This window comes from Nerophis lumbriciformis, linkage group LG11 (genome assembly GCF_033978685.3).
Source record: "Nerophis lumbriciformis linkage group LG11, RoL_Nlum_v2.1, whole genome shotgun sequence".
NCBI classification, from domain to species: Eukaryota; Metazoa; Chordata; class Actinopteri; order Syngnathiformes; family Syngnathidae; genus Nerophis; species Nerophis lumbriciformis.
The window spans coordinates 12030614-12057210 of record NC_084558.2 but is presented as its reverse complement, the minus strand read 5'-3'; the positions used below and the strand labels follow the sequence as shown (position 1 = coordinate 12057210).

General features: G+C 41.0%; 2 protein-coding genes across 3 annotated transcripts in view; one reads left to right on the top strand and one right to left on the bottom strand.

Moving 5' to 3' along the window:
- The first annotated feature begins 628 nt into the window (after window positions 1-628).
- On the top strand, window positions 629-17597 carry get4 (guided entry of tail-anchored proteins factor 4). The gene is made up of 9 exons (XM_061967386.2): window positions 629-838; window positions 1596-1674; window positions 3322-3403; window positions 7384-7533; window positions 7647-7785; window positions 7883-8023; window positions 10002-10077; window positions 16063-16135; window positions 16213-17597. Exons 1-9 carry the CDS (start codon window positions 699-701, stop codon window positions 16302-16304), a joined length of 972 nt encoding a protein of 323 aa, XP_061823370.1. The 5' UTR covers window positions 629-698; the 3' UTR covers window positions 16305-17597.
- Window positions 17594-26597, bottom strand: part of vps35l (VPS35 endosomal protein sorting factor like) — a 25253-nt gene continuing 16249 nt past the window's right edge. The window contains exons 23-30 of one of the 2 annotated variants that reach the window (XM_061967381.2): window positions 26374-26472; window positions 26213-26290; window positions 26022-26136; window positions 20222-20361; window positions 19978-20143; window positions 19774-19892; window positions 19500-19649; window positions 17594-18013 (exon numbers count right to left, since the gene is read on the bottom strand). In XM_061967381.2, coding sequence (XP_061823365.1) covers window positions 17915-18013; window positions 19500-19649; window positions 19774-19892; window positions 19978-20143; window positions 20222-20361; window positions 26022-26136; window positions 26213-26290; window positions 26374-26472 — 966 coding nt within the window. In that variant the 3' untranslated portion in view covers window positions 17594-17914. The remainder of the gene's footprint in view (window positions 18014-19499; window positions 19650-19773; window positions 19893-19977; window positions 20144-20221; window positions 20362-26021; window positions 26137-26212; window positions 26291-26373; window positions 26473-26597) is intronic. The other variant, XM_061967382.2, reaches the window with a different exon arrangement.

The window sequence follows — 26597 nt, the reverse complement described above, 5'->3', positions numbered from 1 at the left end:
TGGAAACAGCAACTGTTAGGCTTTTCAAAGTGTTTTTTTCGCAAATTTACTTTATGTACATTATGTAGTAACGTTTCCCTAACGTTCCGCGAACGTGTTGTGTTTTTCGAGTAATCTGACGCGCATGCGCGTAGAATCTTCCCTAAGACAAAGAAGGACTACCAAGCTCGACGACGTACGCTCGACAACGCTGCAAATTCCAGAATCCCGATAAATCAGGCATTTGCATTGATCACATATCTAAATAGTTATACAACAATATAAGACAATGCCAATAACATACAATTATTCCGTTTTAATTACAAACATTATTGTTTCAGGACGTATTAACTACGTTTTTAAACAATATGAAAATAACTGTTTAGGTATGACCAACACAACAAAAACAGACATATATCACACTAGTCGATCTGATACTGATACCAACATTGGTATCGATGCACCAGGCAAGGTTTATCTGGATCGATCTGTCCATCCTTCCATGTTAAAAATAAAATTACTATCATTTTTTAATTAGTAGGACTTCCCATGTAATTAATTACTTATTAGAACGCCACATTACATTTTAAATGCGTACCTTGGCAATGGTCCGCGAAGCCCTATAACTACGGCATCTGAAAAGGGTCAAGCCTTATTTGACGTTTTCCCGTGTCAACAGTCGGACGAGTATTCACAGCGCCCACCGCTGAGCTACGACAATGTCGGAGCAGGAGTCCCTGAGGTGCTCCAGTGTCAGGAACCGTGGAGGCGTACAGCGGGTGGAAGGAAAATTGCGAGCCAGTGTAGAAAAAGGAGATTACTATGAAGCACACCAGATGTATAGGACGTTATTTTTTAGGTAAGAATTGACTTCACGTCCCGGTTGCAGTTGGCTTCTCGAGGCCTGCCGTGTTTCAGATCGTTCTATCAACCGTGCTGTTTCCGTACTCGCTTCTGATTGGGGGTACTTCACCAAAGACCCGCCCACCCATGCCGGTCCGGCTATTTGTTTGGACGGCGGAAGTGTCAGTTATCTACAGTCCTAAAATGGACTGCTAACGAAGAGCTAGCTATCTAGCAGGCTTGCTAGCATCTGAAAGAATACAACTGACAAGTGTAGAAGTTTTTCTTCAAACAGATACACAATACATGTTTTACCGTATAATAGGGTTTTTATTATGTTCAAACTATTAGCATGTAATAAATAACTGCTGCCTTGTTGTTGCAGTTGCTCTGCAGATGTGCTAATAGTTAGCCAGGTAGCCGTCTGTACTGACAAGGTACATTCATATGCTGTACCTGATGTAATATATATCGTATAAGGTGTATGTTGGTTATTTAAAATTTGCATTACCTTGTTGTCAATATTAGCTTTAGAATAAATTAACGGACAACATTTAGCTATCGTCAGTTATTTCCTTTAGAAGCAAGCCAATGTGTTTTGTACTTAATTTTATTGTATCCCACGATAGCCAGCCTCGCATCTCCATGTCTGAGAAGAGTCCTCGTCATTTCTTCTCCTTGGCCTTCATTAATTGCAATATAAAAACTTGACATGCATGCACACTGTTCATCCCTTACACATTTTTAATATTGACACTCTTGCTTTGCAACAGGTACATGTCACAGGCTAAACACAGTGAAGCCAGGGAGCTGATGTACAATGGTGCTCTACTCTTCTTCAGCTATAACCAGGTACACGCTCTTTGTTTGTAACTCAATCCCAGAACCATGTACTCATAATAATATGGCACATATTTAGAAGTATTGCATGTAAGAGCAGGTAAGAACCGGTCCTTAAAGGCCTACTGAAATGCGATTTTCTTATTTAAACGGGGATAGCAGGTCCATTCTATGTGTCATACTTGATCATTTTGCGATATTGCCATATTTTTGCTGAAAGGGTTTAGTAGAGAACATCGACGATAAAGTTCGCAACTTTTGGTCACTGATAAAAAAAAGCCTTGCCTGTACCGGAAGTAGCAGACGATATGCGCGTGACGTCACAGGTTGTGGAGCTCCTCACATCTGCACATTCTTTACAATCATGGCCACCAGCAGCGAGAGCGATTCGGACCGAGAAAGCGACGATTTCCCTATTAATTTGAGTGAGGATGAAAGATTTGTGGATGAGGAAAGTGAGAGTGAAGGACTAGAGGGCAGTGGGAGCGATTCAGATAGGGAAGATGCTGTGAGAGGCGGGTGGGACCTGATATTCAGCTGGGAATGACTAAAACAGTTAATAAACACAAGACATATATATACTCTATTAGCCACAACACAACCAGGCTTATATTTAATATGCCACAAATTAATCCCGCATAACAAACACCTCCCCCCTCCCGTCCATATAACCCGCCAATACAACTCAAACACCTGCACAACACACTCAATCCCACAGCCCAAAGTACCATTCACCTCCCCGAAGTTCATACAGCACATATATTTCCCCAAAGTCCCCAAAGTTACGTACGTGACATGCACATAGCGGCATGCACGTACAGGCAAGCGATCAAATGTTTGGAAGCCGCAGCTGCATGCGTACTCATGGTACCGTGTCTGCGTATCCAACTCAAAGTCCTCCTGGTAAGAGTCTCTGTTGATTGGTTAAGCTTGACTGTCATCTTTCGGGAATGTAAACAATGAAACACCGGCTGTGTTATCCGGCACAACAGTCAGGGGGTGCATTCTACGGCGGGGGTGCGTTATCCGGCACAACACCTGCCGCAATACACCGCTTCCCACCTACAGCTTTCTTCTTTTGCTGTCTCCATTGTTCATTGAACAAATTGCAAAAGATTCACCAACACAGATGTCCAGAATACTGTGGAATTTTGCGATGAAAACAGACGACATAATAGCTGGCCACCATGCTGTCCCAAAATGTCCTCTATAATCCGTGACGTCACGCGCAGGCGTCATCATACAGAGACGTTTTCAGCAGGATATTTCGCGTGAAATTTAAAATTGCACTTTAGTAAGATAACCCAGCCGTATTGGCATGTGTTGCAATGTTAAGATTTCATCATTGATATATAAACTATCAGACTGCGTGGTCGGTAGTAGTGGGTTTCAGTAGGCCTTTAACTTCCTCTGTTCTCTCAGAACCTTAAATTCACTATAAAGGATACTATAACATGTTGCATTACCACGACACACACCACAAGAGCAATAATGTTTAGCAATTGTAAACATAGTTTCTTTGAAAATAATTATGAAATGTAACAAAACAAACCAAATGCAAAATGATCAGAAAGGAAAGTGGTGTCTAAGTGAGTGACAAAGGATTATGTACTACAGTATTGTCATATAGATTACTTTGTTACATGCTTTACTCTGCAGCAAAACAGTGCAGCAGATCTATCCATGCTAGTGCTTGAGGTGATGGAGAAGTCCGAGACCAAAGTGGAAGATGGTATATTAGGTGAGTTACAGCATTGAGCCTTTAAAACTACTTTTGGACCAATAAGTTGACTTAATGGACAGCAATGTTCCCTTTTTTTTTTTCATGTGTGTGAGCAAACGCACACGCTACGTGAGCATTCAGTGGAGCACAGACGTGCACACTGTGACCATACCAGCAGTACACCTGTCCCAAACTTGACATAACAGGTTGAATATCTTATCATAATCAAAAGACTGCAGTCATTTCTATGAGATTATTTTCTAATATAAGTGATTTGACCCACTTACAATGAAAATAACAAACAATTTGTTTTCATTAGTTGTGTACTATAATGTTATCCCTAGATGGGGGGCCTACTTTGGAAATAATTTGTACCCTTTACCCCTTAAAACATTCACAAGTTGCACAATAAGATGTAAGCATGGGATAAAGTGTACATTCCTGTAACGTTCTGTCTGTAAATATATATTTTTGTGAGCATTTCTGTAATTTAGTAACAGCATCTGATCGGGGAGTCATAGTGCAACGACCTGGCATTTACACTTTGTGTGGTTTTGGGAGGTGTCCGACTTTTTGTGTGGCCATAAACACATCAGTGGCGCAGTCTAATGAGTATGTGTTGGCTCAAATGAGAGAGCGAGCAGCTGCTGTTAATAGGATAAAGATTTGGTTTTGGCCTGGTGTGTATGGCAGAAGGTGACCAGTTTTGCTAGATAGATGTTTTTTACTAATGTTTTTGGTGTGGTTACGGTCGAACATAAACCGTTTTGCTCAGTAAAGTAAGTCATAGATGGACAGACGTTACAATAATTAAACTGTGTTGATGAAAATTGTTTTATTTGTTGTGGCCGCTTGTCATTGCCTGTCACTCACAGTTGCATTGCAAAATCCTACAGCACACATTGTGTTTATTTTGTTTAGAGTTCAGATTGGGTTTGATTTGATTTTGTGCTTTGAATAGATTTGCAGTGCAGAATTGCGCACCTTATAGGGAACGCTGGTGGAATGGGCTATACGGCCTAAAGTCTATATTGCGATATATATTGCAGCTTCCTGCGATAACAATATATATCACAATAACCATCCAGCCATTCATTTTCTACCGCTTGTCCCTTTCGGTGTCACGGGGGGTGCTGGAGCCTATCTCAGCTGCATTCGGGTGGAAGGCGGCGTACACCCTGGACAAGTCACCACCTCATAGCAGGGCCAACACAGATAGACAGACAACATTCACACACTAGGGTCAATTTAGTGTTGCCAATCAACCTATCCCCAGGTGCATGTCTTTGGAGGTGGGAGGAAGCCGGAATACCCGGAGGGAACCCACCCAGTCACAGGGAGAACATGCAACACACAGAAAGACCCTGAGCCCGGGGATCGAACCCAGGACCTTTGTATTGTTAGGCACATGCACTAACCCCTGCGACATCGTGCATCATATATATATTATGGCTCCTAATTTGGCTGATGATGTATGCGGTAACATACAGCATGGCTCAGGGGGTTGTCTTCCAAACTGAATGTTGTGGGTTCAATCCTCAATCCCCCTGTTACCGTGTCAAAGTATCCTTGAGCAAGACACTGAACCCCCAGTTGCGCCTGATGCTGCATAATCAGTTGGTAAATGTGGTGATCGTGTCAAAGCACTTTGTGTACCGTGAAGGTAGAAAGGCACGACACAAGAAAAATCCTTTTATCATTTACCATATTACATCATTGACGGTTGTATTATTTTGTCAAAACTACAATTAATCTACGTGTTAGTTTAGTGTTAATATCCTGTGACTTTCTGTTGTAACATGGTTCTATCTACACTTCTGATTAAACTGTGATAAGCAGTTATTTTTCTGTTATTTCAAAGTTTCAATAAATCAATCAAAGTTTATTTATATAGCCCTTAATCAAAAGTGTCTCAAAGGGCTGCACAAGCCATAACGACATCCTTGATGACATTGATGATGACATTTGGGTACAAATACATTAATTTTGGGCGATACTACAAATGTGGGTATCGATCCAATACCAAGGAGTTACAGGGGCAATATTGGCCATATCAATACTGTTACCTACAATTTTCAAGATCATTAAATGATTCATATTTTGATCACTATTATAATCAGACAAACACTCAGGATGGCGGTTTAACAATATCAATTATATTTTTAAATTATTTCCTACTATTGGCTTTGATTTAAATCCTTTGTTTTTTCCGCCTTAAAGGCCTCTTGTGCCTCAGGACTTATTCCCAAAGTTTGTAAACAAAAGTATAAATGACAAAAAAAAATGTATAGTAAAAAAATATCGATCTAACCACAGTGGTATCGACATCATACTATAATACTTGCTGTCATTACTGTAGATATTTGTACAGATCCGCCCACCTGTATTACATTAAAGAGCTCCACCTAGTGGTTAGCATATCCTCCTACGGTGTGTAGTGTAGCACGTTTAGCTATTCCTCGTCCTCCACGGATTATATGAGGGCTGTAAGAAACATTGTTTATTTGCTGCCATAGAGACGAGGATTACTGACTTAAAAGTGACTTTGCACTGTGGAGGGATGTTAGCCGTTACAAGAACGCTCAATGGAGTTAAGGATGGCTTTTGCTTGCCTATCGCTGTCAAATTTGCTGCAATGTGCTGTCAACATGCATCATCATCTTACCAGCTCAGTGGCCTTGTGGTTAGAGTGTCCGCCCTTTGACTGGGAGGTTGTGAGTTCAAACCCAGGCCGAGTCATACCAAAGACTACAAAAAATGGGACCCATTATCCCCTGCTTGGCACTCCGCATCAAGGGTTGGAATTGGGGGTTAAATCACCAAATGATTTCAGAGCGTGGCGCACGCTGCTGCTCACTGCTTTCCTCACCTCCCAGGGGGTGAACATGTGGATGGGTCATTTGTCAGAGGACAAATTTCACCACACCTAGTGTGTGTGACAATCGTTGGAACATTAACTTTATCAGGATATAACTATAGTATTAAATGTTCTATTGTTGGCCAAATTTATATCATTTATATAGTACATTGTCTGTATATATGGTCAATACCCAGTGATTAAAAAAAATAAAGTTTTTTTTAAATGTTTGTTATTGTTTACAAACCAGGAATTAAGTCTCTGGACACAGGAGGACTTTGAGGGGGAAAACTAAGGATTTAAATTAAAGCTAACAGTAACCTTTTTTCTAAAAAATAATATTCTTCTGAGGGCCACAATTTAGCCAGGGGCGGCCCTATTTTGAAATATTGACTTCATTTTGTACAATTGTATAAGTAAACAGTTAACAAATATTTCATTGATATTGTTACACCACCATCTTGTGTTTCTGTCTGATTTAATATTGTGATCCAAAATTGGACCATATAATGATCCTGGAATTATCAGTATGACCGATACTGTCCCAACTTAGATATTGGGTTTCACTATGTAAAAGCGCTTTGAGTCACTAGAGAAAAGTGCTATATAAATATAATTCACTTCACTTCACTATAACTACTTGGTTTTGGATCGATACCCAAATTTGTAATATCCCCCAAAACTAATGTAATCAAAAACAACAGAAGAATAAGAGCTCATTACATTTTAAATATAATAGAATCATATTAGATAACAGAAAGTTACCAGTTATTAGCAGTAAATATACAAGTAATAATAGTTTTAAAAATGATACAACAAGTCACAACATATGTCAGCAGCCAAATTAGGAACCTTTGTAACCTGTTTTGAAATGATTATATTGAAATGATTATTCGCCAAATATATCGTGATCGCAGGAGGCTGCAATATATATTGCCATATCGCCCATACCTAATCTTTACTGTTATTTCTATTTTTTTTAAATTACATTTAGTCTCTGTGTTAAAATACAGTACACCTTTCATAAAAATGTCATTTTAGGAGGGGTAGACTTTCAAACTTGGCAGGGGATCAATTGTTACCTTACTTCCACTGTATACCGGTATCTTTTGTAATGATGATGGTTGTGTTTGCCAAACAGAACACCTTGCAAAGCTGTTTAGCCTGATGGATCAGAACTCTCCAGAAAGAGTAGCGTTTGTGTCAAGAGCCTTGAAATGGTCCACTGGAGGCTCTGGGAAGTTGGGTCACCCAAAGTTACACCAGTTGCTGGCTGTCACCTTGTGGAAAGGTACGTCAAGTAAATTACTTCTGTGTTTAGTATCAGCCAACACAGCGCGAGCACATGTTTTGAAAAGGATAATGGGTACTATATAATCTGAATTTTCTTGATTTTTTTTCTAGAGCAAAACTACAGTGAATCTCGTTACCACTTCTTGCATTCGTCTGACGGGGAGGGTTGTGCGCAGATGCTAGTGGAGTATTCATCATCCCGAGGCTTCCGCAGTGAGGTTGACATGTTTGTGGCCCAAGCAGTTTTACAGTGAGTCCATTCGCATCAGTTTTAACAATATCACTCATTGACAACAATGTATTCTTCAAAGATGTAGCCATTATTACTCATCTTGTACTCCCTATAGGTTTCTCTGCTTAAAGAACAAAAACAGCGCTTCCGTGGTGTTTAGCACGTACACAGAGAAACACCCGTCCATAGAGCGAGGACCTCCGTTTGTCCAGCCTCTCCTTAACTTTATCTGGTTTCTGCTGCTGGCAGTGGATGGGTAAAATACTCTTGAAACACACCCAGGACACATGTATCTGATTGAAAATTAATTGTGTTAATGCTTAAAACACACCCAGGACACATGTATCTGATTGGAAATTAATTGTGTGAATGCTTAAAACACACCCAGGACACATGTATCTATTTGGAAATTAATTGTGTGAATGCTGAAAACAATCAAACTGTCATCATTTCACTTTAAATGATCAGAGACAAATACTAAACAGATCAGCGTTGATAAATTGCCGGGGAATTTTGCCTTAGTATGGGGGTGTGCCATGGCGACACACTTTCAACATTTTATTGGTATAAATGATGATCATTAAGTGCCGAATGGGTCATTCCTTTTTGTAGCGATTTGTGGTGGGCGGAGCTTGGCGGTGAAAACTGCTCTTCGTCACCAACCATCAAACTGTCATTACTTTACTTTGAATGTTTCTTTGAAACTGATATGAATGAGGCTTTAAGTTTGGGGTCTGACCTTGACTAGCGGTTTATCAACACGTCGCTCATAATTTGACAGCGTCTTCTCCCCGGCATCTTTGTTGTACAGGTATTTTTTTTAGCGCTTCCATAGCGAGTCTACTGACAGATTAAGTTAGATCTCCACGCTACTTTTATATTAGCAATGGCAATAGCGCAGGATAAATGCTCCAATACAAAATGATAGAAAAAAAGGAGTTTATTGACAACACGCGGACCACAATTGCAGACGCGCGCACAATTTTGGGACTTTTGCAGATCCCATTTCTACAGCAGCAGGTACCAGTAGTAAGAAAAGTTGTTTTTGCATGATACTGCGAAACAAAACGTCTCTTAAAGTTGCCATTTTGATATTACCCATATTTTGACTACGGTAGCCGTATTGCGCCGACAATCCATGAAGCGATGCAGCTCTGTACCTTATCAAAGTCTTACTAAAACATTTAAAGAGATTTGAGCGCTGTGTGTAATGCAGCATTTATTCAATGGGCGTCAATGCACTATCTTGCATGTATCTCTTATGTGTGACTGCCATCTCCTGGTCAGGTTTATCATTATACTATGTGTCAAATAAAATTGCTTCGAGGTGGGTAAGCAAAACCAGAAGTAATCCGTACATTAGGCGCACTGGGTTATAAGGTGCACTGTCGATTTGAGTAAATTAAAAGATTTTTAAAAGTACGGTATTTTCTAACGTATTAAACGAGGGGTGTAACAATTGATAGTTAGATTTATATTTCTAAATTTCAAGTATATTGATCTGTACTCGGCAAGTTTGCCTTCCAAAAGAGGGGTTTCAATTCAAAATTGTTTTAAAAGGGAATCAATCGATTTTAACGATACTATAAAAAGGAAAACATTGGCTTTAAGAACGGCAGACTTTATATTAAGTTTAGCAGTTTTATTAAGGACGTTAAACGTACTTGTTTGTCCATCTATGGCGTCAATTAAAACTAAAATGTTAACTAAGCTAAAAGCTTGATAGCTTTTTTAGCTAATTTTACAGGCATACACCACAGTCGTATATAGTTAACAGTTTAAACATGTTAACATTAGTATGCTAACTTTTTAGATATTTTTTACAGGGCACCCCCTCTTAGTTGCATAACTTGACACATGTGAACTGTTAGCATTTTAGCTTGCCAACGTCAGTGCGCTAGCTTTTTCTGTTTGTTTTGCTGATACACATACACCTTAGAGGCACATATTTTGTTGATCAACGTTATCCACCCAGCGCGCTGCCTGTCAGTGTGTCGGGTCGTCTTGGGCATTTCAGCATTCACACGCAGTTTCTACCCAAAATTGCATATTCTCCTTTAACAATATAATTGTTATTGTGAACTGCACTTCACATATTGTATTTATGTAGCTAAAGCGGAGCATTACCATTTTTTGTGATGGTACAGTAGTTTATGCAACAGCTGCTTGATTGTGTAGTTGTGCTCATTAAGATGTGTTTTTATTGTGACTAATTAATTGTTTTCCCTTTTTAGGGGTAAATTAACAGTTTTCACAGTGTTATGTGAGCAATATCAACCTTCCCTGAAAAGAGACCCCATGTATAATGAGGTGAGTGCTGCAAGACCCTTCTTACGTTGTCTTCTTTAGTGGACACACAAATCAAATCAAATCAAATCAACTTTATTTATAGAGCACATTTAAAATTTACCACAGGGGTAGCCAAAGTGCTGTACAATGAGCAGGTTAAAAGATAAAACGAGTACCGAGCAAACACAACACAACACAAACAGAAACACGATAAAAAATAAATAATTAAAATAGAATTAATAAAAACATAAAAACAGGATCACAGCAGGTGTATTATGGGGCGCCATTGCAGGATGGATATCACTCAGTGTTAAAAGCCATGGAATAAAAGTATGTTTTTAAGAGAGATTTAAAAACAGGAAGAGAGGAGGCTTGTCTAACACTCAGGGGTAGGTCGTTCCAGAGCTTGGGAGCAGCAACGGCGAAAGCTCTGTCACCTCTAAGCTTCAGCCTTGTGTCAGGGACCGTCAACAGCAGCTGATCGGCTGATCTTAAGGATCGGGTGGGGCAGTAAGGCTGAAGGAGGTCGGAGAGATAGGTTGGCGCGAGGTTGTTTAGACATTTAAAAACAAATAAAAGGAGTTTAAAATGTATTCGGTAACGCACAGGGAGCCAGTGAAGGGACGCTAAAATAGGGGTGATGTGCTCACGTCTGCGGGTCTGTGTTAGCAGACGAGCAGCAGAGTTCTGCACGAGCTGCAGGCGGGCGAGGGAGGCCTGGCTAATGCCAACATACAGGGCATTACAATAATCAAGACGAGTCGAGATAAAAGCGTGGATTAATTTTTCAAGATCATGTCTTGATAGAAGCGGTTTCACTTTCGCTATTTGGCGTAATTGATAAAAGCTTTTTTGAACGACGCTGCTGATTTGCTTTTCGAATTTAAAATCTGAGTCAAACTTACAAGTTAGTGAGTGGTTGGCGTTGAGGTAACCAGGGATGGCAGTTGGGATATTGGCTGTGCCTCAATTTAGCACTTTGAGTGTGTTTACACTTAAGGCCCAAACATACTCAGGCGGAACGTCCGTAAGCACGATCGTGTCGCCAAAACACTGCTTAGCATGTGTCTTTTTACATCGGACCGAGGGCTGTTAAAGATAAATCGATGCGACCAGATATCCAGTTCGAGAAGTGACCGGTTCGGCTAAGTCCGTTACAGCCCCCTCAATCGATAAGATTCAGCTGTGAATCCTTCGGTTAATCAAATGTAAACACGTAAACCGGTTATCATACCGAACCAGAAATCAGTTGCCGGTTTTTGTCTTTAAAACGACACGAGCCAGGGTTGTACCTGAAAAGAGTCACACACTTGAGAATCAGAATCAGAATAGTTTTTATTGCCATTGTTTGAGAACGGGTTCACAAACTAGGAATTTATCTCTGTGCAATCGTGCAAACAAGAACTTGTTGCGTTACTTACGTAGCTGGAGGCTAGCAAGCGTGTGACAGTTAATCTTTAAAACAAGGCGAGAGTCACGGCTGCCCGCCAAATAATTACCCGCAAGATACGTGACGTCAACGCTGCGCCGTCCGTCAATATTGTAACATTCCAAGGAATGGAGGCTCAGCCAGATTCCCAGTTTGTCTTTATTAATTTCACAAAATGTAACGTTCTCGTACAACTGGCTCAATCTCCGTGTTTTGCTCTTTTTTTCTGGCATGACTGAAACAACCTTTCGCTGCCACAACACGTCACTTCCCATCCTTGTCCCGGAAGTCCCGCCCAACAGCCAAGCCATTGACTAGAACTCGTAGGCGCCTGTGACGACAGTAGCTGCGTTTCCATTGCAGTTTGTTGATTTTGTTTAGAAATATCGCGTACATTTTGCAAAGTACATTTGCGACTTCTGCGATGAGGTGGCGACTTGTCCAGGGTGTACCCCGGCTACCACCCGAATGCAGCTGAGATAGGCTCCAGCGACCCCAAAAGGGACAAGCGGTAGAAAATGGATGGATGGATGGATGGCATTTGCGACATGGAGGTGTTTCCTTTAAAGGGTGTTTTGCGTCATGAGCCGTAATTCTCGTAAAATATCGTCCCGCGAGTCTCCACTTTGAGGAAGACGGACACTTTTTGATTCCATAGTATTGGAGCTGTGATTTAATTTGCAGCCACTGCTGTTGCCGTGATATCAATAGAAGACGAAGGGGGCGGGTCATGGCTCAAAGACAACATCCTTACGTATGGCAGCAGCCACGAATAAGGGATTTTTGTGAGAGAATTGAACCCGGAATTCACAGACAAATTGTAGATTGAAGGGCCCCCTCGACAATGGGTCTCTCCGAGCCTGCTGGTCGGCCTCTATTGCCGGGAAGGGACCTGCGATACGACCCGGTGCCGCCTCGTTCCCCCTGACAGACCAATCGGAAGCGAGACCAATATGACCCGTCTGCCCTAGTTGTCCTGCATCGGCGCAATGCCGGTTCGGTGTATAGGTGCCCTGTAAATCAAAAACGCAGATCCTCTCTGGTTGACAAGCGGCTAGCGGCTCCCCTGACCTGAAAATAATCACCTCCATTACTGCAAATGAACTGAATTTCTTAGTAACTTAAATAATGTTATCAAGTATTATTATAACTGGAGAATGAGTCTAAACATGTTACACGCCGAGAACAAGCCAGGAGTTGGCATGCTAATAGCTAAGCTAACCTAGCTTGTAACAACACAAATAAATAAGTGCTTAGTAGAGATGCGCGGTTTGCGGACACAACCGCGGAGTCCGCGGATTATCCGCGGATCGGGCGGATGAAATTAAAAAAAAAAAAAGATTTTATCCGCTCGCGGGTCGGGTCGGGCGGATTAATTAGATTTTTTTTTTTTTTTTTTGGCGGGTGGCAGTTAAACCAATTCGGAAATATATATACATAGTTAAATGTTGTTACCCACATACGAAAAACGAGCAGGCACCTGCTGCATATGCCACAACAGAAGAAAAAAAAAGAAAAGAGATGGACACTTTTACGGAGCGGAGAAGGGACGCCTCGCCGGGGTCCGGGACCGAGGCCATAGCTGAGGCGATCCGCGAGAAGGGCCCGACGCACGTCCAGGGTCACTACCACGCCCACCGCACCGACACACCGCCTCGTCCGCTTTCGCCGCGGCCGGCGTCACGCGCAGCAGGTAAGCAGCTTACCTGCCCGCCACCCCCGTGGCCGGGGGCTCGTAACAGGGGTCACTCCGCGCGCTCCGCCCGCGCAGCTTACCTGCTTGCCACCCCTGTTGCCGGGGGCGCGTAACAGGGGTCACTCCGCGCGCAGTGCGCTCACGAAAGGGGTGGGGCTCACCCTGGTTGATATAGAGAGCAGGACGGTGGCCATGGAATTTCATTTAAGGTTTGTGATAAACCATCAAACTCATTCGTTAAAAGGACTCTATAGTAATATAAAGCGAATTTTTCTGGACATTATCATGCAAGAAAAGTTTATTTTTGGGATCGCGATCACCGCGTAATGATTTTTAAAGGTTGCATACATTATTAACTGTCCCATGTGATCAGCCAGTGCGATTGGAAGTCCATGCTCAATTATTGCCTCCGTAAATAAAACTTCGGCATTTATCACATCCAAAGAATCTGTTTGGGCGACGAAAAACGTTGAAAGTTTTCCACTTGTATCGCTAGCAACGGCATTAGACTTGTGTTTTTTTGTCCCAACGTGGTCTTTTACATCGCTAATTCCTCCATGTCCGATCGAAAAATCTTGTCTGCACAAGGTGCAATTCGCGTAGTTTTCACCCTTTTTTTTTTTTTTAATTAATATTAGATATATAACAACGGGTGGATGGCGGGCGGGTGCAGTTCTGATCAAACGTTACATCGGGTGGATGGCGGATGGTTGACGACTTTCTGACGCGGTTGCGGATGAAATAAATTGCCTATCCGCGCATCTCTAGTGCTTAGTGAAGTCTAGATAGAAACGCAGTGCAGTAGAAAATAAATGTCAGTCGGTACACAGCAGGCAAGAGGAGGACGGATCCACCCATGAATTGGTGATGTCCACACCAAGTGTAGTATTAGTATATGATCGATACTTATTTACTCGCTATTTTAATTTTCTCAAAATGTTTTTTTGTTATTTGTGTTAATGTTTACAAACTCGGGGAATAATTCCCTGGACACAGGAGGACTTGGATGGCAAAAACCAAAAGATTTAAATGAGCAGCAGATAGTTTTCGCTTTTGTTTAGTTATTGTGTTGAGTTTGTTATAGGATAGGATAGACTTTTATTCATCCCACAATGGGGAAATTATGTGATTGACGTGTGTCGCTTCTTAATGGGGAAATACGTTAATGGCTCTTGTTTTCATGTTAGAATTTAAGCTAGCAAGCTAACGCCAGTCAGTATGTGAGTTTATCAAAGTGCAGTTATCAATCACGGTCTTTTGATCAACCTAATTTGAAAGAGTAATACAAACCCTCTGGAGTTTTACTATGTTGATAATTATAGTTTATCGCCACATCCCTAGTTGGAGTCTGCTCAGTCTGCTACTGGACGTAACGTCAGGCGCAACTCAGGTACTGTAACATGGCACCGTTTGATTTACATGAACTGATGTTCGGTAGGACCGGCAGGATTCAGTCAGTACCAAAAGTACCAGATTTTGTGGCCATCCCTGGTCACTACTCACACTGAGTCAGTATGAATTGGAATTGCGTACTTGAGCCAGCAGGCACGTGTTGCTGCCATACCATCTTTTTCCTCCTTAGAAGCCAGCTGCTTTTGTTTGAAAAAATGTATATATATTTACACAAACAAAACGCAAGAATTATATTTTGATATTCTGATGAATGAATGAATGTGACTACCAAGATGGAGGATTATATACGGGCTCAAAAACATTTCCAAATTGGACTATTAGACCAAGCGGAATGATTAGATGATCAGACTTTTAAAATCAAAGAGCTTTTCCTGGATAGTTGCATTCTCTTCACTTACACTAAAAGCTAAGACCACAAATAGTTTTCAAATGTATAAAAGTACCTGAATGTGATACAAAGTATTTGATAATGTTTTTTATGAAAGTTAATTATTCCCTTCTTTTTCTTGTTAACCTTTTAACGAGCGACTTGTACTATATACATCACTGCAACGCAGCAGTGCGCCCTTATATGGAAGTTTTGATGACTGTGGACATCCTGCCCCGCCCACAGTCCGCTTCAGTCTGTGAGCGCTTTAAGTAGTACGGCAAACTGCAGTTGCACTCAACCCGCCCCAAACAGTGAATGCGCAGCGGTGGACCCCAACCACCCTCAATCATTGCCATCTTGGCTACATAGCGGATGGGACGGGGGGAAAAGGGCTAAATTGAGTGGTTGCAATTCACAATTAAAAGGAGCAAAGAAGAGGATAAAAATTGTAATTTCAATGACAGTAATGGATGTCAAAAGTGGCATACTCAGACATTTAGGTGTACATAGTATACATCTGTGTTTCTTAACCATAGGGACCCGGCCCCTTAGAAGACCATCAACAAATATGTATTCCTCAGCTGTGGGTTTGTATGGGCTGCAGCGGTCCTCAATTGTAATACACTTTTCCGGTAATGATAATATCAAACAAACAGAACAAGTCTGAAGCTAAAGTCAGAGAAGTTTCTTAAGCGTAAAGATGGTGAAGCTGTATTTTCTTTTGGATTTTTTGACAGTTTAGTTAAGAAACATAGTACTATTATTAATTTAGAATGAATTTTAGCACTACGTAATTGTATGTCAATTTATTTTTCATCAGTTTTAAGTCCCTTCTTTTGATAAATTAACACATGGTTTCATATCATTTGACAATGTTTATCCTATTAAACTGTAGGTAAGTCCGTCATTATTGAATACTATTAAAATCCAAAGTAAGATGACTAATTCAGTGTTAATAAATGAGTGGGCCCTGCTGTAGTGGAAATGTTGGGCCTCCAGGTAAAAGAGGTGAAGAACCCCTGGTACACATGTCAGTATCTTCCTCATATTGTTGTTCATACATCTGTTTTAATTTCCAATGTATTTTTCCTCACTCAGTATCTTGACAGAATAGGACAAGTTTTCTTCGGTGTTCCCCCCAAACAGTCTCCATCATACGGTGGTCTGCTAGGTGAGTGAACCAGTACACACATTTGTCCTTTGAAAAAGGTAGAACATATCTAACAAAGCCCTTGTGGCACCTTTCAGGAAACTTGCTGAACAGCCTGATGGGAGCGGGCGAGGATGACGACGGCGTTGAGGAGGCCCAGGAGGACAGCAGCCCCATCGAACTGGACTGAGCCTCCAGCCAAAGGAAGCAAGGAGCAAAAGAACACACTTACACGTAAAAAAACGCAGAAAAAAAGGGGAAGACCACGCCACCAGCGCCTTCACCTCCTCGTATAAGGTAGTGGGGTGAGGCGGCGGTTTACGTTTTTGGAGATGTGCTATTTAACAAACTCCTCCCTTCCGCACAATTTAAGTCCAAACTCCCTGAACTGGATGACAGTAAACATTATTTCAATCATTATTTTTGTTCTGTTCAGAGTTTTACACCAACTTACAGTCTGCTGTGAGAGGAAAGTGTTTTAGATATGACATCCTCTCCTTGACAGTGTTATTACGGTCACCATGGCGACAGTCATGTCACTGCTGTTGTCAGCGTGTCTCTACACTCCCCCAAAATATGTCTTTGTAGTCGCCTCTCAGTTCCTCGTTCATAGTAAGCGTTCAGAACCGTCGTCATCTTGCACTTCCTGTCTCAACTGCTGGGTCACATCTCCAAGACGAATTTAATGTTGTGAACTAATATTTGGACATGAGGGGTAGCACTTAGTGTGTTGTGGGCTAGGAGGAGATGCAAAAAGGAGTAAAATGAGACGTTCTCTTGTTGCAAACGTAGTTATTTTTTTCATTATTTATGTGAAACAGTTCCTCTTGGAGATGGGCGAATAATCCATCATTATTTCAGCCACTTCTAATCTCTTTTCTTTCCTTTAGTTCTTGTGTTCGGCCTTGTCAGTAACATCAGTCAAATTGAATCATGGCTTCATTCAGTGAAAGTCTTCCATTGTAGTTCTATTAACTTTTGTGTGTAGACTTTTGGCCGTTATGTATTCAGAGGAATTTCAACGGCATAAACAATACATCAATATTTTGTGCTTTATTATTTTATGTGAAAAAATTTAAATGTAGTAGGAAATTCCAGTAAGTTTCCCAATTTCAAACGGCTGGGCATAGTCAGCGAATATAAAATTCAGCTATTTTAACTACAGTATTGTATGAGGAAAGGCGATGCACCATGTTCTCCTGGAGGGGTCACTCTCATCCATTTTTACAAGCAAAGTTAAGTGGGCCACATAGTTTCCAAAGACTTAACAGAGCTACAATCTTATCATGAGTTATGTTCAGTGTTTTATTTAGTTTGAAACTTTTTTGGGCAGCAAAAAGCAAAATATGTGTGACCAAATGTGTGAGTCACTGCTGTTTATTTTGTATGTGAACAACAAGAATGGGGGGTTGTTTTTTTGCAATGATACACTAACTGAATCAATAAACCACAACTGAGAGGATCGAGACCGGCGTGAAACAAATCTTGTCCTGTCCATTTCTTTATTGTACCTTGTAGCTTATAAACAACTATGACATCAAAAGACACATTTGGCAATAGTACACATGATCTCATACTTGAGCAAGATTAGCTCAAATGATCTATAAATAGAATAGCACTACATGATATTAATGACAATTTTAAAAGAAACATTGCTTGTTAATATTGGCAAACATAATTGCTTTCAGTCAAACCAACCTAATTTTAAGTGAGATTGTTTTGTGCCTGACACCATGATATACCGGATGTGTAGCGGGCTTTTTAAAAATGATTATTAAAAATAAATGTACTTGTTGGTGTTTATGTGCGGGACTGCAACGCGAGCCTCTGCACTGTGTCGGACAGGTGAGCCATGTCGGCTTGTGCAGCTTGATGCTTCATGTACTCCAGAGTCCGAACCTGCAGAGATCATCAATCGGCTAATTAGCAGGTGTTGTTGGTCATGTGATTGTATGGCCATTATGCCCATTGTATACATTACAGTATATTAAGTATATACATTGATCATCTTTTCTTAAGCAACTGAATAAAGTGCACTGCTTGGTTACAACCATCAGGTGCTTCTTAAAAATGGTGTTTAAATTCTGTTGTATAGTAAAACGAGAATGCGGTAAATATGTGCGCACAAAAAAAAAACACTTCCCTTTATATTTTCTTCTTAAGAGATATATTCCATCTAAAACAGGGGTCTCAAAACTTTGTGGCCTGCTATTAAACTTCATTGTTTAATGTTTTTGCGACCCACACACCCTGTGGTGGGAAACATGGTGAAAACACAACAAATGCAGTGAAACAAACATTGATAAGATAACTACCGTTAAGCAAGCAGGACCAAACAGTGTCAAAATATACCAGTTTTACATTTAACATTTTACATTTAAGGCCTATTATAGCCCAGGGTCACTATAGCTGCTGGTAGAGGTACTAAAAACTAATTTAAATAATTTGGTTAAAACGTTATTCTAAACTGAGTTTGAGACCCCTGATCTAAAATTGCATGTTAAAAAAAAAGTGGGGAAGTGGGTGCTTTATCAAACCTGGATCTCTTCAGATAAAAGCTGTTCAAATACATTATTATCCCTCCTAAATAATATAAGTTTGTATGTTATAATATTTGCACAACTGTATTCTTTTTAGCACATGCCAACACTGATACACTGTCTTCTGCAATTGTTCTAATGTACAATTATACAAGAAATAAGACAAAAAGAAAGCCATTGAGAATAACAAACCATGGAAATAGAATTCTAAAAAAGTTAAATAATTTGTACAATTACACTGCCACATTTAGGGCTAAGTAAGAAATGTACATTAGTACAGGCCAAAAGTTTGGACACACCTTCTCATTTCCAATTCATTTTCTTTATTTTCATGACTATTTACATTGTAGATTGTCACTGAAGGCATCAAAACTATGACACCTGTGAAGTGAAAACCCTTTCAGGTGACTACCTCTTGAAGCTCATCGAGAGAATGCCAAGAGTGTGCAAAACAGTAATCAGAGCAAAGGGTGGCTATTCTGAAGAAACTAGAATATAAAACATGTTTTCAGTTATTTCACCTTTTTTTGTTAAATACATAACTCCACATGTGTTCATTCATAGTCCTGATGCCTTCAGTGACAATCATGAAAATAAAGAAAACCCATGGAATGAGAAAATGTGTCCAAGCTTTTGGCCTGTACTGTACATCTAATGTATATTTTCTTAATGTGTTATATTTAACTGTGATTTTTCTGCCCACATGACGGACAAACAGCTTTACTCTTCATTTATCATTACTGAACAAATACTTAAATAAATCATTATCCGCTGTAGTACGTTTTGTACCAGAAAAATGTGCAATAAAAATAAAGTAATGTAAAAAAATAAATAAAAAAACTCACAGAAATACGCGTGTCACAGTATCCGTGTTTGTGGCTGAGGTTCCACAGGTTGACGGCCAGCTGGCTCAGCTTGTTGTTCCTCAGGTCGCCGTGGGAGAGCAGGACGCCGAAGAGGGAGAAGGCAAGACCGCCTTGGCGGCGCGTGCTCTGCTGCGATGCAGGAAAAGGAAACAAAAACAACTGTCAATGCAGGTTTTGTTCCAGGAAAATTGAGTAACGCTGACCTATTTATCCAAAATGATGGCTAAATAACACAGTTTCAATTTAAACTCACCTCTTCTCGGCCGAGGACCTTGAGGTGGTCCAGGATTTGCCCAATCAAGGTCTCACACAGCTTGTTGATTTCTGACAGGAACTTTGGATCCCCTCCATAAAGACTCTCATTGGACTCCACTGAAAGGATGCAAGAAAAACCAAGACAAAAGTCATCATTAATTTAGCTATAGCTAGTAGTAGTAATAGTAGTGTGTGTGTTTACTTTTTGGAATGGTGTAGAGATAAGTTTCTTGACTCATGGCGGCCAGCAGGGGCAGGGCGCCGATGTAGACCCGCACTTTAGCGTCGCTGTTGTCCTCCCAGGTGTAATCCTGCACCATGTTGAGCAGGCCGCGGACCAAGTAGAGCACGCCGTGCTCAGGGTGATCCTGGAAACAAGCACGGAGGTTGATTACATTTCATATTTGATGGCCATTTCCGTTAATCGTTTTGACGAGAGTTGTTACCGGGACAACAAGAAGGGTTGAGAGGAAGTTGTTGACGAAGTCGAGCGTGAAACTCTCGGCGGAGCGAAGCTTGCCCTCCACACTGATGGAGCGTGGAACCTCTGGAAGAAGACTGACCGCCGCCTTTAAGAAGGCATCCGCTGCAGGTGAAGACAGCCATTTTAATGCAGTGTGAACTAGACTTTCACACTATGTACGAGGTTGCGGCCTATTGAGAGTTACTTTTCTAACACAACCAGGGGTGTACCGATCTGAAATTGACTGATATCAGCAAAAAAAAAAAAGAAAAGTATTGGCTGATATTGGCTCGCATCTAAAATGTCTGATATAAGCTCCGATACAAGCAGTCCTGCAGCGTGTTTACTTGTGCAAAGCTGGACAGCCAGTTAACATCTAAATGTCCTCCAATAAACACACACCTTTGATCTTTGCTTGTATTTCAGTGAAGTCATTTACAAAACCCAAAACCAGTGAAGTTGGCACGTTGTCAATCAATCAATCAATCAATGTTTATTTATATAGCCCTAAATCACAAGTGTCTCAAAGGGCTGCACAAGCCACAACGACATCCTCGGTACAAAGCCCACATAAGGGCAAGGAAAAACTCACCCCAGTGGGAGGTCGATGTGAATGACTACGAGAAACCTTGGAGAGGACCGCATATGTGGGTAACCCCCCCCCCTCTAGGGGAGACCGAATGCAATGAATGTCGAGTGGGTCTGACATAATATTGTGAGAGTCCAGTCCATAGTGGATCCAACATAATAGTAAGAGTCCAGTCCATAGTGGGGCCAGCAGGACACCATCCCGAGCGGAGACGGGTCAGCAGCGCAGAGATGTTCCCAGATGTTCGCACAGGCGAGCGGTCCACCCCGGGTCCCGACCTTGGACAGCCAGCACTTCATCCATGGCCACCGGACCTGTGCCCCCCGCCCTCCACAAGGAAGAGGGGAGCAGAGGAGAAAAGAAAAGAAACGGCAGATCAACTGGTCTAACAGGGGGGCTATTTAAAGGCTAGAGTATACAAATGAGTTTTAAGATGGGACTTAAATGCTTCTACTGAGGTAGCATCTCTAATTGTTACCGGGAGGGCATTCCATAGTACTGGAGCCCGAATAGAAAACGCTCTATAGCCCGCAGACTTTTTTTGGGCTCTGGGAATCACTAATAAGCCGGAGTTCTTTGAACGCAGATTTCTTGCCGGGACATATGGTACAATGCAATCAACAAGATAGGACAGAGCTGGACCGTGTAGTATTTTATACGTAAGTAGTAAAACCTTAAAGTCACTTCTTAAGTGCACAGGAAGCCAGTGCAGGTGAGCCAGTATAGGCGTAATATGATCAAACTTTCTTGTTCTTGTCAAAAGTCTAGCAGCCGTATTTTGTACCAATTGTAGTCTTTTAATGCTAGACATAGGGAGACCCGAAAATAATACGTTACAATAGTCGAGACGAGACGTAACGAACGCATGAATAATGATCTCAGCGTCGCTAGTGGATAAAATAGAACGAATTTTAGCGATATTACGGAGATGAAAGAAGGCCGGTTTAGTAACACTCTTAATGTGTGATTCAAACGAGAGAGTTGGGTCGAAGATAATACCCAGATTCTTTACTGATTCGCCTTGTGTAATTGTTTGGTTGTCAAATGTTAAGGTGGTATTATTAAATAAATGTCGGTGTTTAGCAGGACCGATAATCAGCATTTCCGTTTTCTTGGCGTTGAGTTGCAAGAAGTTAGCGGACATCCATTGTTTAATTTCATTAAGACACGCCTCCAGTTGACTACAATCCGGCGTGTTGGTCAGCTTTAGGGGCATGTAGAGTTGGGTGTCATCAGCATAGCAATGAAAGCTAACACCGTATTTGCGTATGATGTCGCCTAGCGGCAGCATGTAAATACTAAAGAGTGCAAATGTGTAAATCGTAAATAAAAACAGAATACAATGATTTGCAAATTCTTTTCAACTTATATTCAATTGAATACACTGCAAAGACAAGATACTTAACGTTCGAACTGGAGTACTTTACTTTTTGCAATTATTAGCTCATTTGGAATTTGAGGCCTGCAACATGTTTCAAAAAAGCTGGCAAAAGGGCTGAGAAAGTTGGGGAATGCTTATCAAACACTTATTTGGAACATCCCACAGGTGAACAGGCTGATTGGGAACAGGTGGGTGCCATGATTGGGTATAAAAGCAGCTTCTATGAAATGCTCAGTCATTCACAAACAAGGATGGGGAGAGGGTCACCACTTTGTCAACAAATGTGTATAAAAATGGTTTAAGAACAACATTTCTCAACCAGGTATTGCAAGGTATTTAGGGATTTCACCATCTACGGTCCATCATATTATCAAAAGGTTCATTGTAACTAGTACAGCTTTGGATTTGTATTTTGTTTACACATGTTGTGCCATCTGTTATAATATTGAAGCCAGCCAGTATCATAATATAAGCTTTTTGATTTGATCTCTTCTCATTGCAGTTCTTCACTGGTTGGTGGATCATCATAGATGCAGCAGTGAAGTATCCGCTACAGGGAGAGTTTCCCCACGCTTATCACACATGTGGAATCATCGCTACAGTGGCTTTTCTCATGTAAGACTGTCTGAACAAACAGGGGATGGATTATTTGGGTTTTTTTCCACCACAACCAATGCACACATACTGTATGTACATAATGAATTTAATATGTGGTGCAACATTTGATTTTCCCATTTTTCGAATTTGGGACTAGAGGTGCAGTCTCTTGCTCAAGGGCATCCCATCTCATGCTCAGATAGCCTCTCACAATACAATCCCAATTTCCATATGCAAACAACATCCTAAAGATAAAATCCCAAGACATGTAGGAAAATCAATACCAAATCACTGCACATAAGCAGCAAGGCTGAAAACCAACATTGAATCAGTGTGTAAAGGATATCACCACATGGGCTCAGGAACACTTCAGAAAACCACTGTCAGTAACTACAGTTTGTGGCTACATCTGTAAGTGCCAGTTAAATCTCTACTATGCAAAGCCAAAGCCATTTTTTAACAACACCCAAAAACGCCGGCGTCTTCGGTGGGCCCGAGCTCATCTAAGATGGACTGATGCAAAGTGTAAAAGTGTTCTGACGAGTCCACATTTCAGATTGTTTTTGGAAATTGTGGACGTTGTGTCTTCCGGAACAAAGAGGAAAAGAACCTTCCGGATTGTTATAGGCGCAAAGTTCAAAAGTCAGCATCTGTGATGGTATGTGGGTGTATTAGTGCCCAAGGCATGGGTAACTTAACATCTGTGAAGGCACCATTAATACTGAAAGGTACATACAGGATTTGGAGCAACATCTGTTGCCATCTAAGCAACGTTATCATGGATGCCCCTGCTTATTGCAGCAAGACAATGCCAAGCCACATGTCACAACAGCGTGGCTTTGTAGTAAAAGAGTGCGAGTAGTAGACTGGCCTGCCTGTAGTCCAGACCTGTCTCCCATTGAAAATGTGTGGCGCATTATGAAGCCTAAAATACCACAACGGAGACCCCCGGACTGTTGAACAACTTAAGCTGTACATCAAGCAAGAATGGGAAATAATTCCACCTGAAAAGCTTCAAAAATTGGTCTCCTCGGTTCCCAAACATTTACTGAGTGTTGTTAAAAGGAAAGGCCATGTAATACAGTGGTAAAAATGCCCCTTTGCCAACTTTTTTGCAATGTGTTGCTGCCATTAAATACTAAGTTAATGATTATTTGCAAAAAAAAAAAAGTTGTTTCTAAGTTCGAACTTTAAATATCTTGTCTTTGCAGTCGATTCAATTGAATATAAGTTGAAAAGGATTTGCAAATCTGTTTTTATTTACGAATTACACAACGTGCCAACTTCACTGGTTTTGGGTTTTGTACAAAAGGCAAACATCCTAGGCTGTACGCGGGCTACTAGGATTTAGCAGCTACACAACAGCTATGCACACAATAGCACACAAGAAAGACATCAGGGCTGGACAGTTAATCACATTTTTATTTTGATTATGGCTTCTCACAATTATGAAACTATAATAATCGAAAAAAACGAATTGCAAATTCCTGAGCGTGTAACTGAGAAACAGATGAGGAGCGAATGAGTGAGTAAAGAGCACGTCTATGAGAATTTGTGGATGTCACCATTATAGCTATTTTTATTTGTCACAAAGCTAGTATACCTAATCAATAATTACTAAACTCAACAAAAAACTAAGGCATGATTTCCACGCACATGTAACTGCAGATGGAGTCACATAATTGACCAATAAAACGGAATCTGCTGATAGACGCAAAATAATATCAGGGAAGTACCGGTAGACATAAATGTAAGTGAAATGTTGTCATTGTAAGGAGAAGAAACATTTGTTTGGGAAAATAATGTGTCTGGTAGCGCTCATGTTTCACCGACACACTCGACCAGCTGATAAAACATGCTAATGTGGAGACGGTCATTTGAAACGGCGACTAAACTACAAAGCTCGAGCCAGCAACAACAATCCATACACCCACAATACATCTCATCTGCTTGTGTTGTTGTGAACGACATCATTGTTCGATGATCTAACAGCGGCTGCAACTTGAGAGGCTCACTCCTATTTATTTAAGCGCCTCAAGTCGCCTCTTTACTCGCCAAGCTGAACAACAGCACAGCACCAAAGTCATACCAAAGACTATAAAAATGGGACCCATTACCTCTCTGCTTGGCACTCAGCATCAAGGGTTGGAATTGGCGGTTAAATCACCAAAAATGATTCCCGGGCGCGGCACCGCTGCTGCCCACTGCTCCCCTCACCTCCCAGGGGGTGAACAAGGGGATGGGTCAAATGCAGAGGACACATTTCACCACACTTAGTGTGTGTGAGACAATCATTGGTACTTTAACTTAACACACGTCCCCCTTCATCATAATAGCGCGGTGCGCCACATCCGGTCTGACTGTGCTAACAAAATAAAGGTTTCAAAAAAGTACCTTACACCAGCATAATGCACTTAAAGCATTGACTGATACATTTTCAGATGTATTATTTTGACCTAAAATACAGGTCAATGTATCGCACCAACAAATGTGAGGATTTTGGCATTAAATTAACAAACACTGTATGAAATTGTATTTGACACAAAAAGCACACATTCTATGGTGGTAAAATTAGTGTAAAAGGTAAAAAATAGAGTTAAAAACAAAACAGATTTTTTTATATTGCTATTGTTATTTAAAATGTATTGTTATTACTATTATTATTATTTTACTGGTTGTGTTTTATTCCTTACTAATTTATATTCAAGTTGAGTTTTGGTGGTACAATAAATACTCATGTTGACGCAATTATTCATGTTTTCGAATCAACGAATAATTGTCTAATTAATCGTGGTTACAATATCAATCAAAATAATCGTGAGTACTATTTTTGCCATAATCGTCCAGCCCTACTAGACATACTGTATGTAGTAAGTGTCCTTAATTGAACACTATTGCGGTCTAAAACAGCACATTTGTCAATATAAACAAGTATCAAATTATAGCTGCATATTACTTACATCTCATCGCAAAAACACACTTAAATTCAAGACAGTATAGGGTTAGTGTTTTTAAAACCTACTGTTGTTCTCTGTTTTAAGTAGTTTCACTTCATCAAGCCTTTTCTAACATTTCACACTACAAAATAATAAAAGTATGTGCTATATTTGTGCTGATATTGCGTCATATTAATATCGGTATCAAGGCCCCAATATCAGTATCACCCTAAATAAAACCTTTAACTATTCATGCCAATAACTTTGGGAAGGTGCTCACCCTGTGAAAGACATTGGTTGGCCAACGCTACCTGACCAGACAGCAGATAAAGGTTAAGGCGACTAAAGATGCTGCTGAGTGACGGGATGGTAATAAAAGTGTAGGCAGCACACGCCTGAGGGAGAAGAGAAAATGTTGATTGTCACTATGGTGCACTGGAACAAACGGGTGGAATGTTTAACTGGACTCACCCGGACGAATGCGGCTGTTTTGCGGGAGTGGCTGCCCCTCATCACCCTCCTGGTCTCCATGGCCAGTTGGTTCACCGCCTGATTATGGTGACACGCGGCGAGTGAGGGCGTGTACTCTACATTAAAACCGAAACCAGCGACAAGGCGAACTTGATACTGACGTGAATGAGCTGCACCAGCACTGGTTCTAGGTTAGAGAATGTTGCTCTGGCCTCCACACAGAAACTCAACTGCTGCTCAAAGTCACGGCCGAAGGACACCTGAACATGACAGACAGGAAGAGAAGACGTAAGGTGAAGGGAAACACAAACCTAAACGTCATCATCTATTAACTATGGATTAAAGCAAGGGTGTCAAACTCATTTTAGCTCAGGGGCCGCATGGA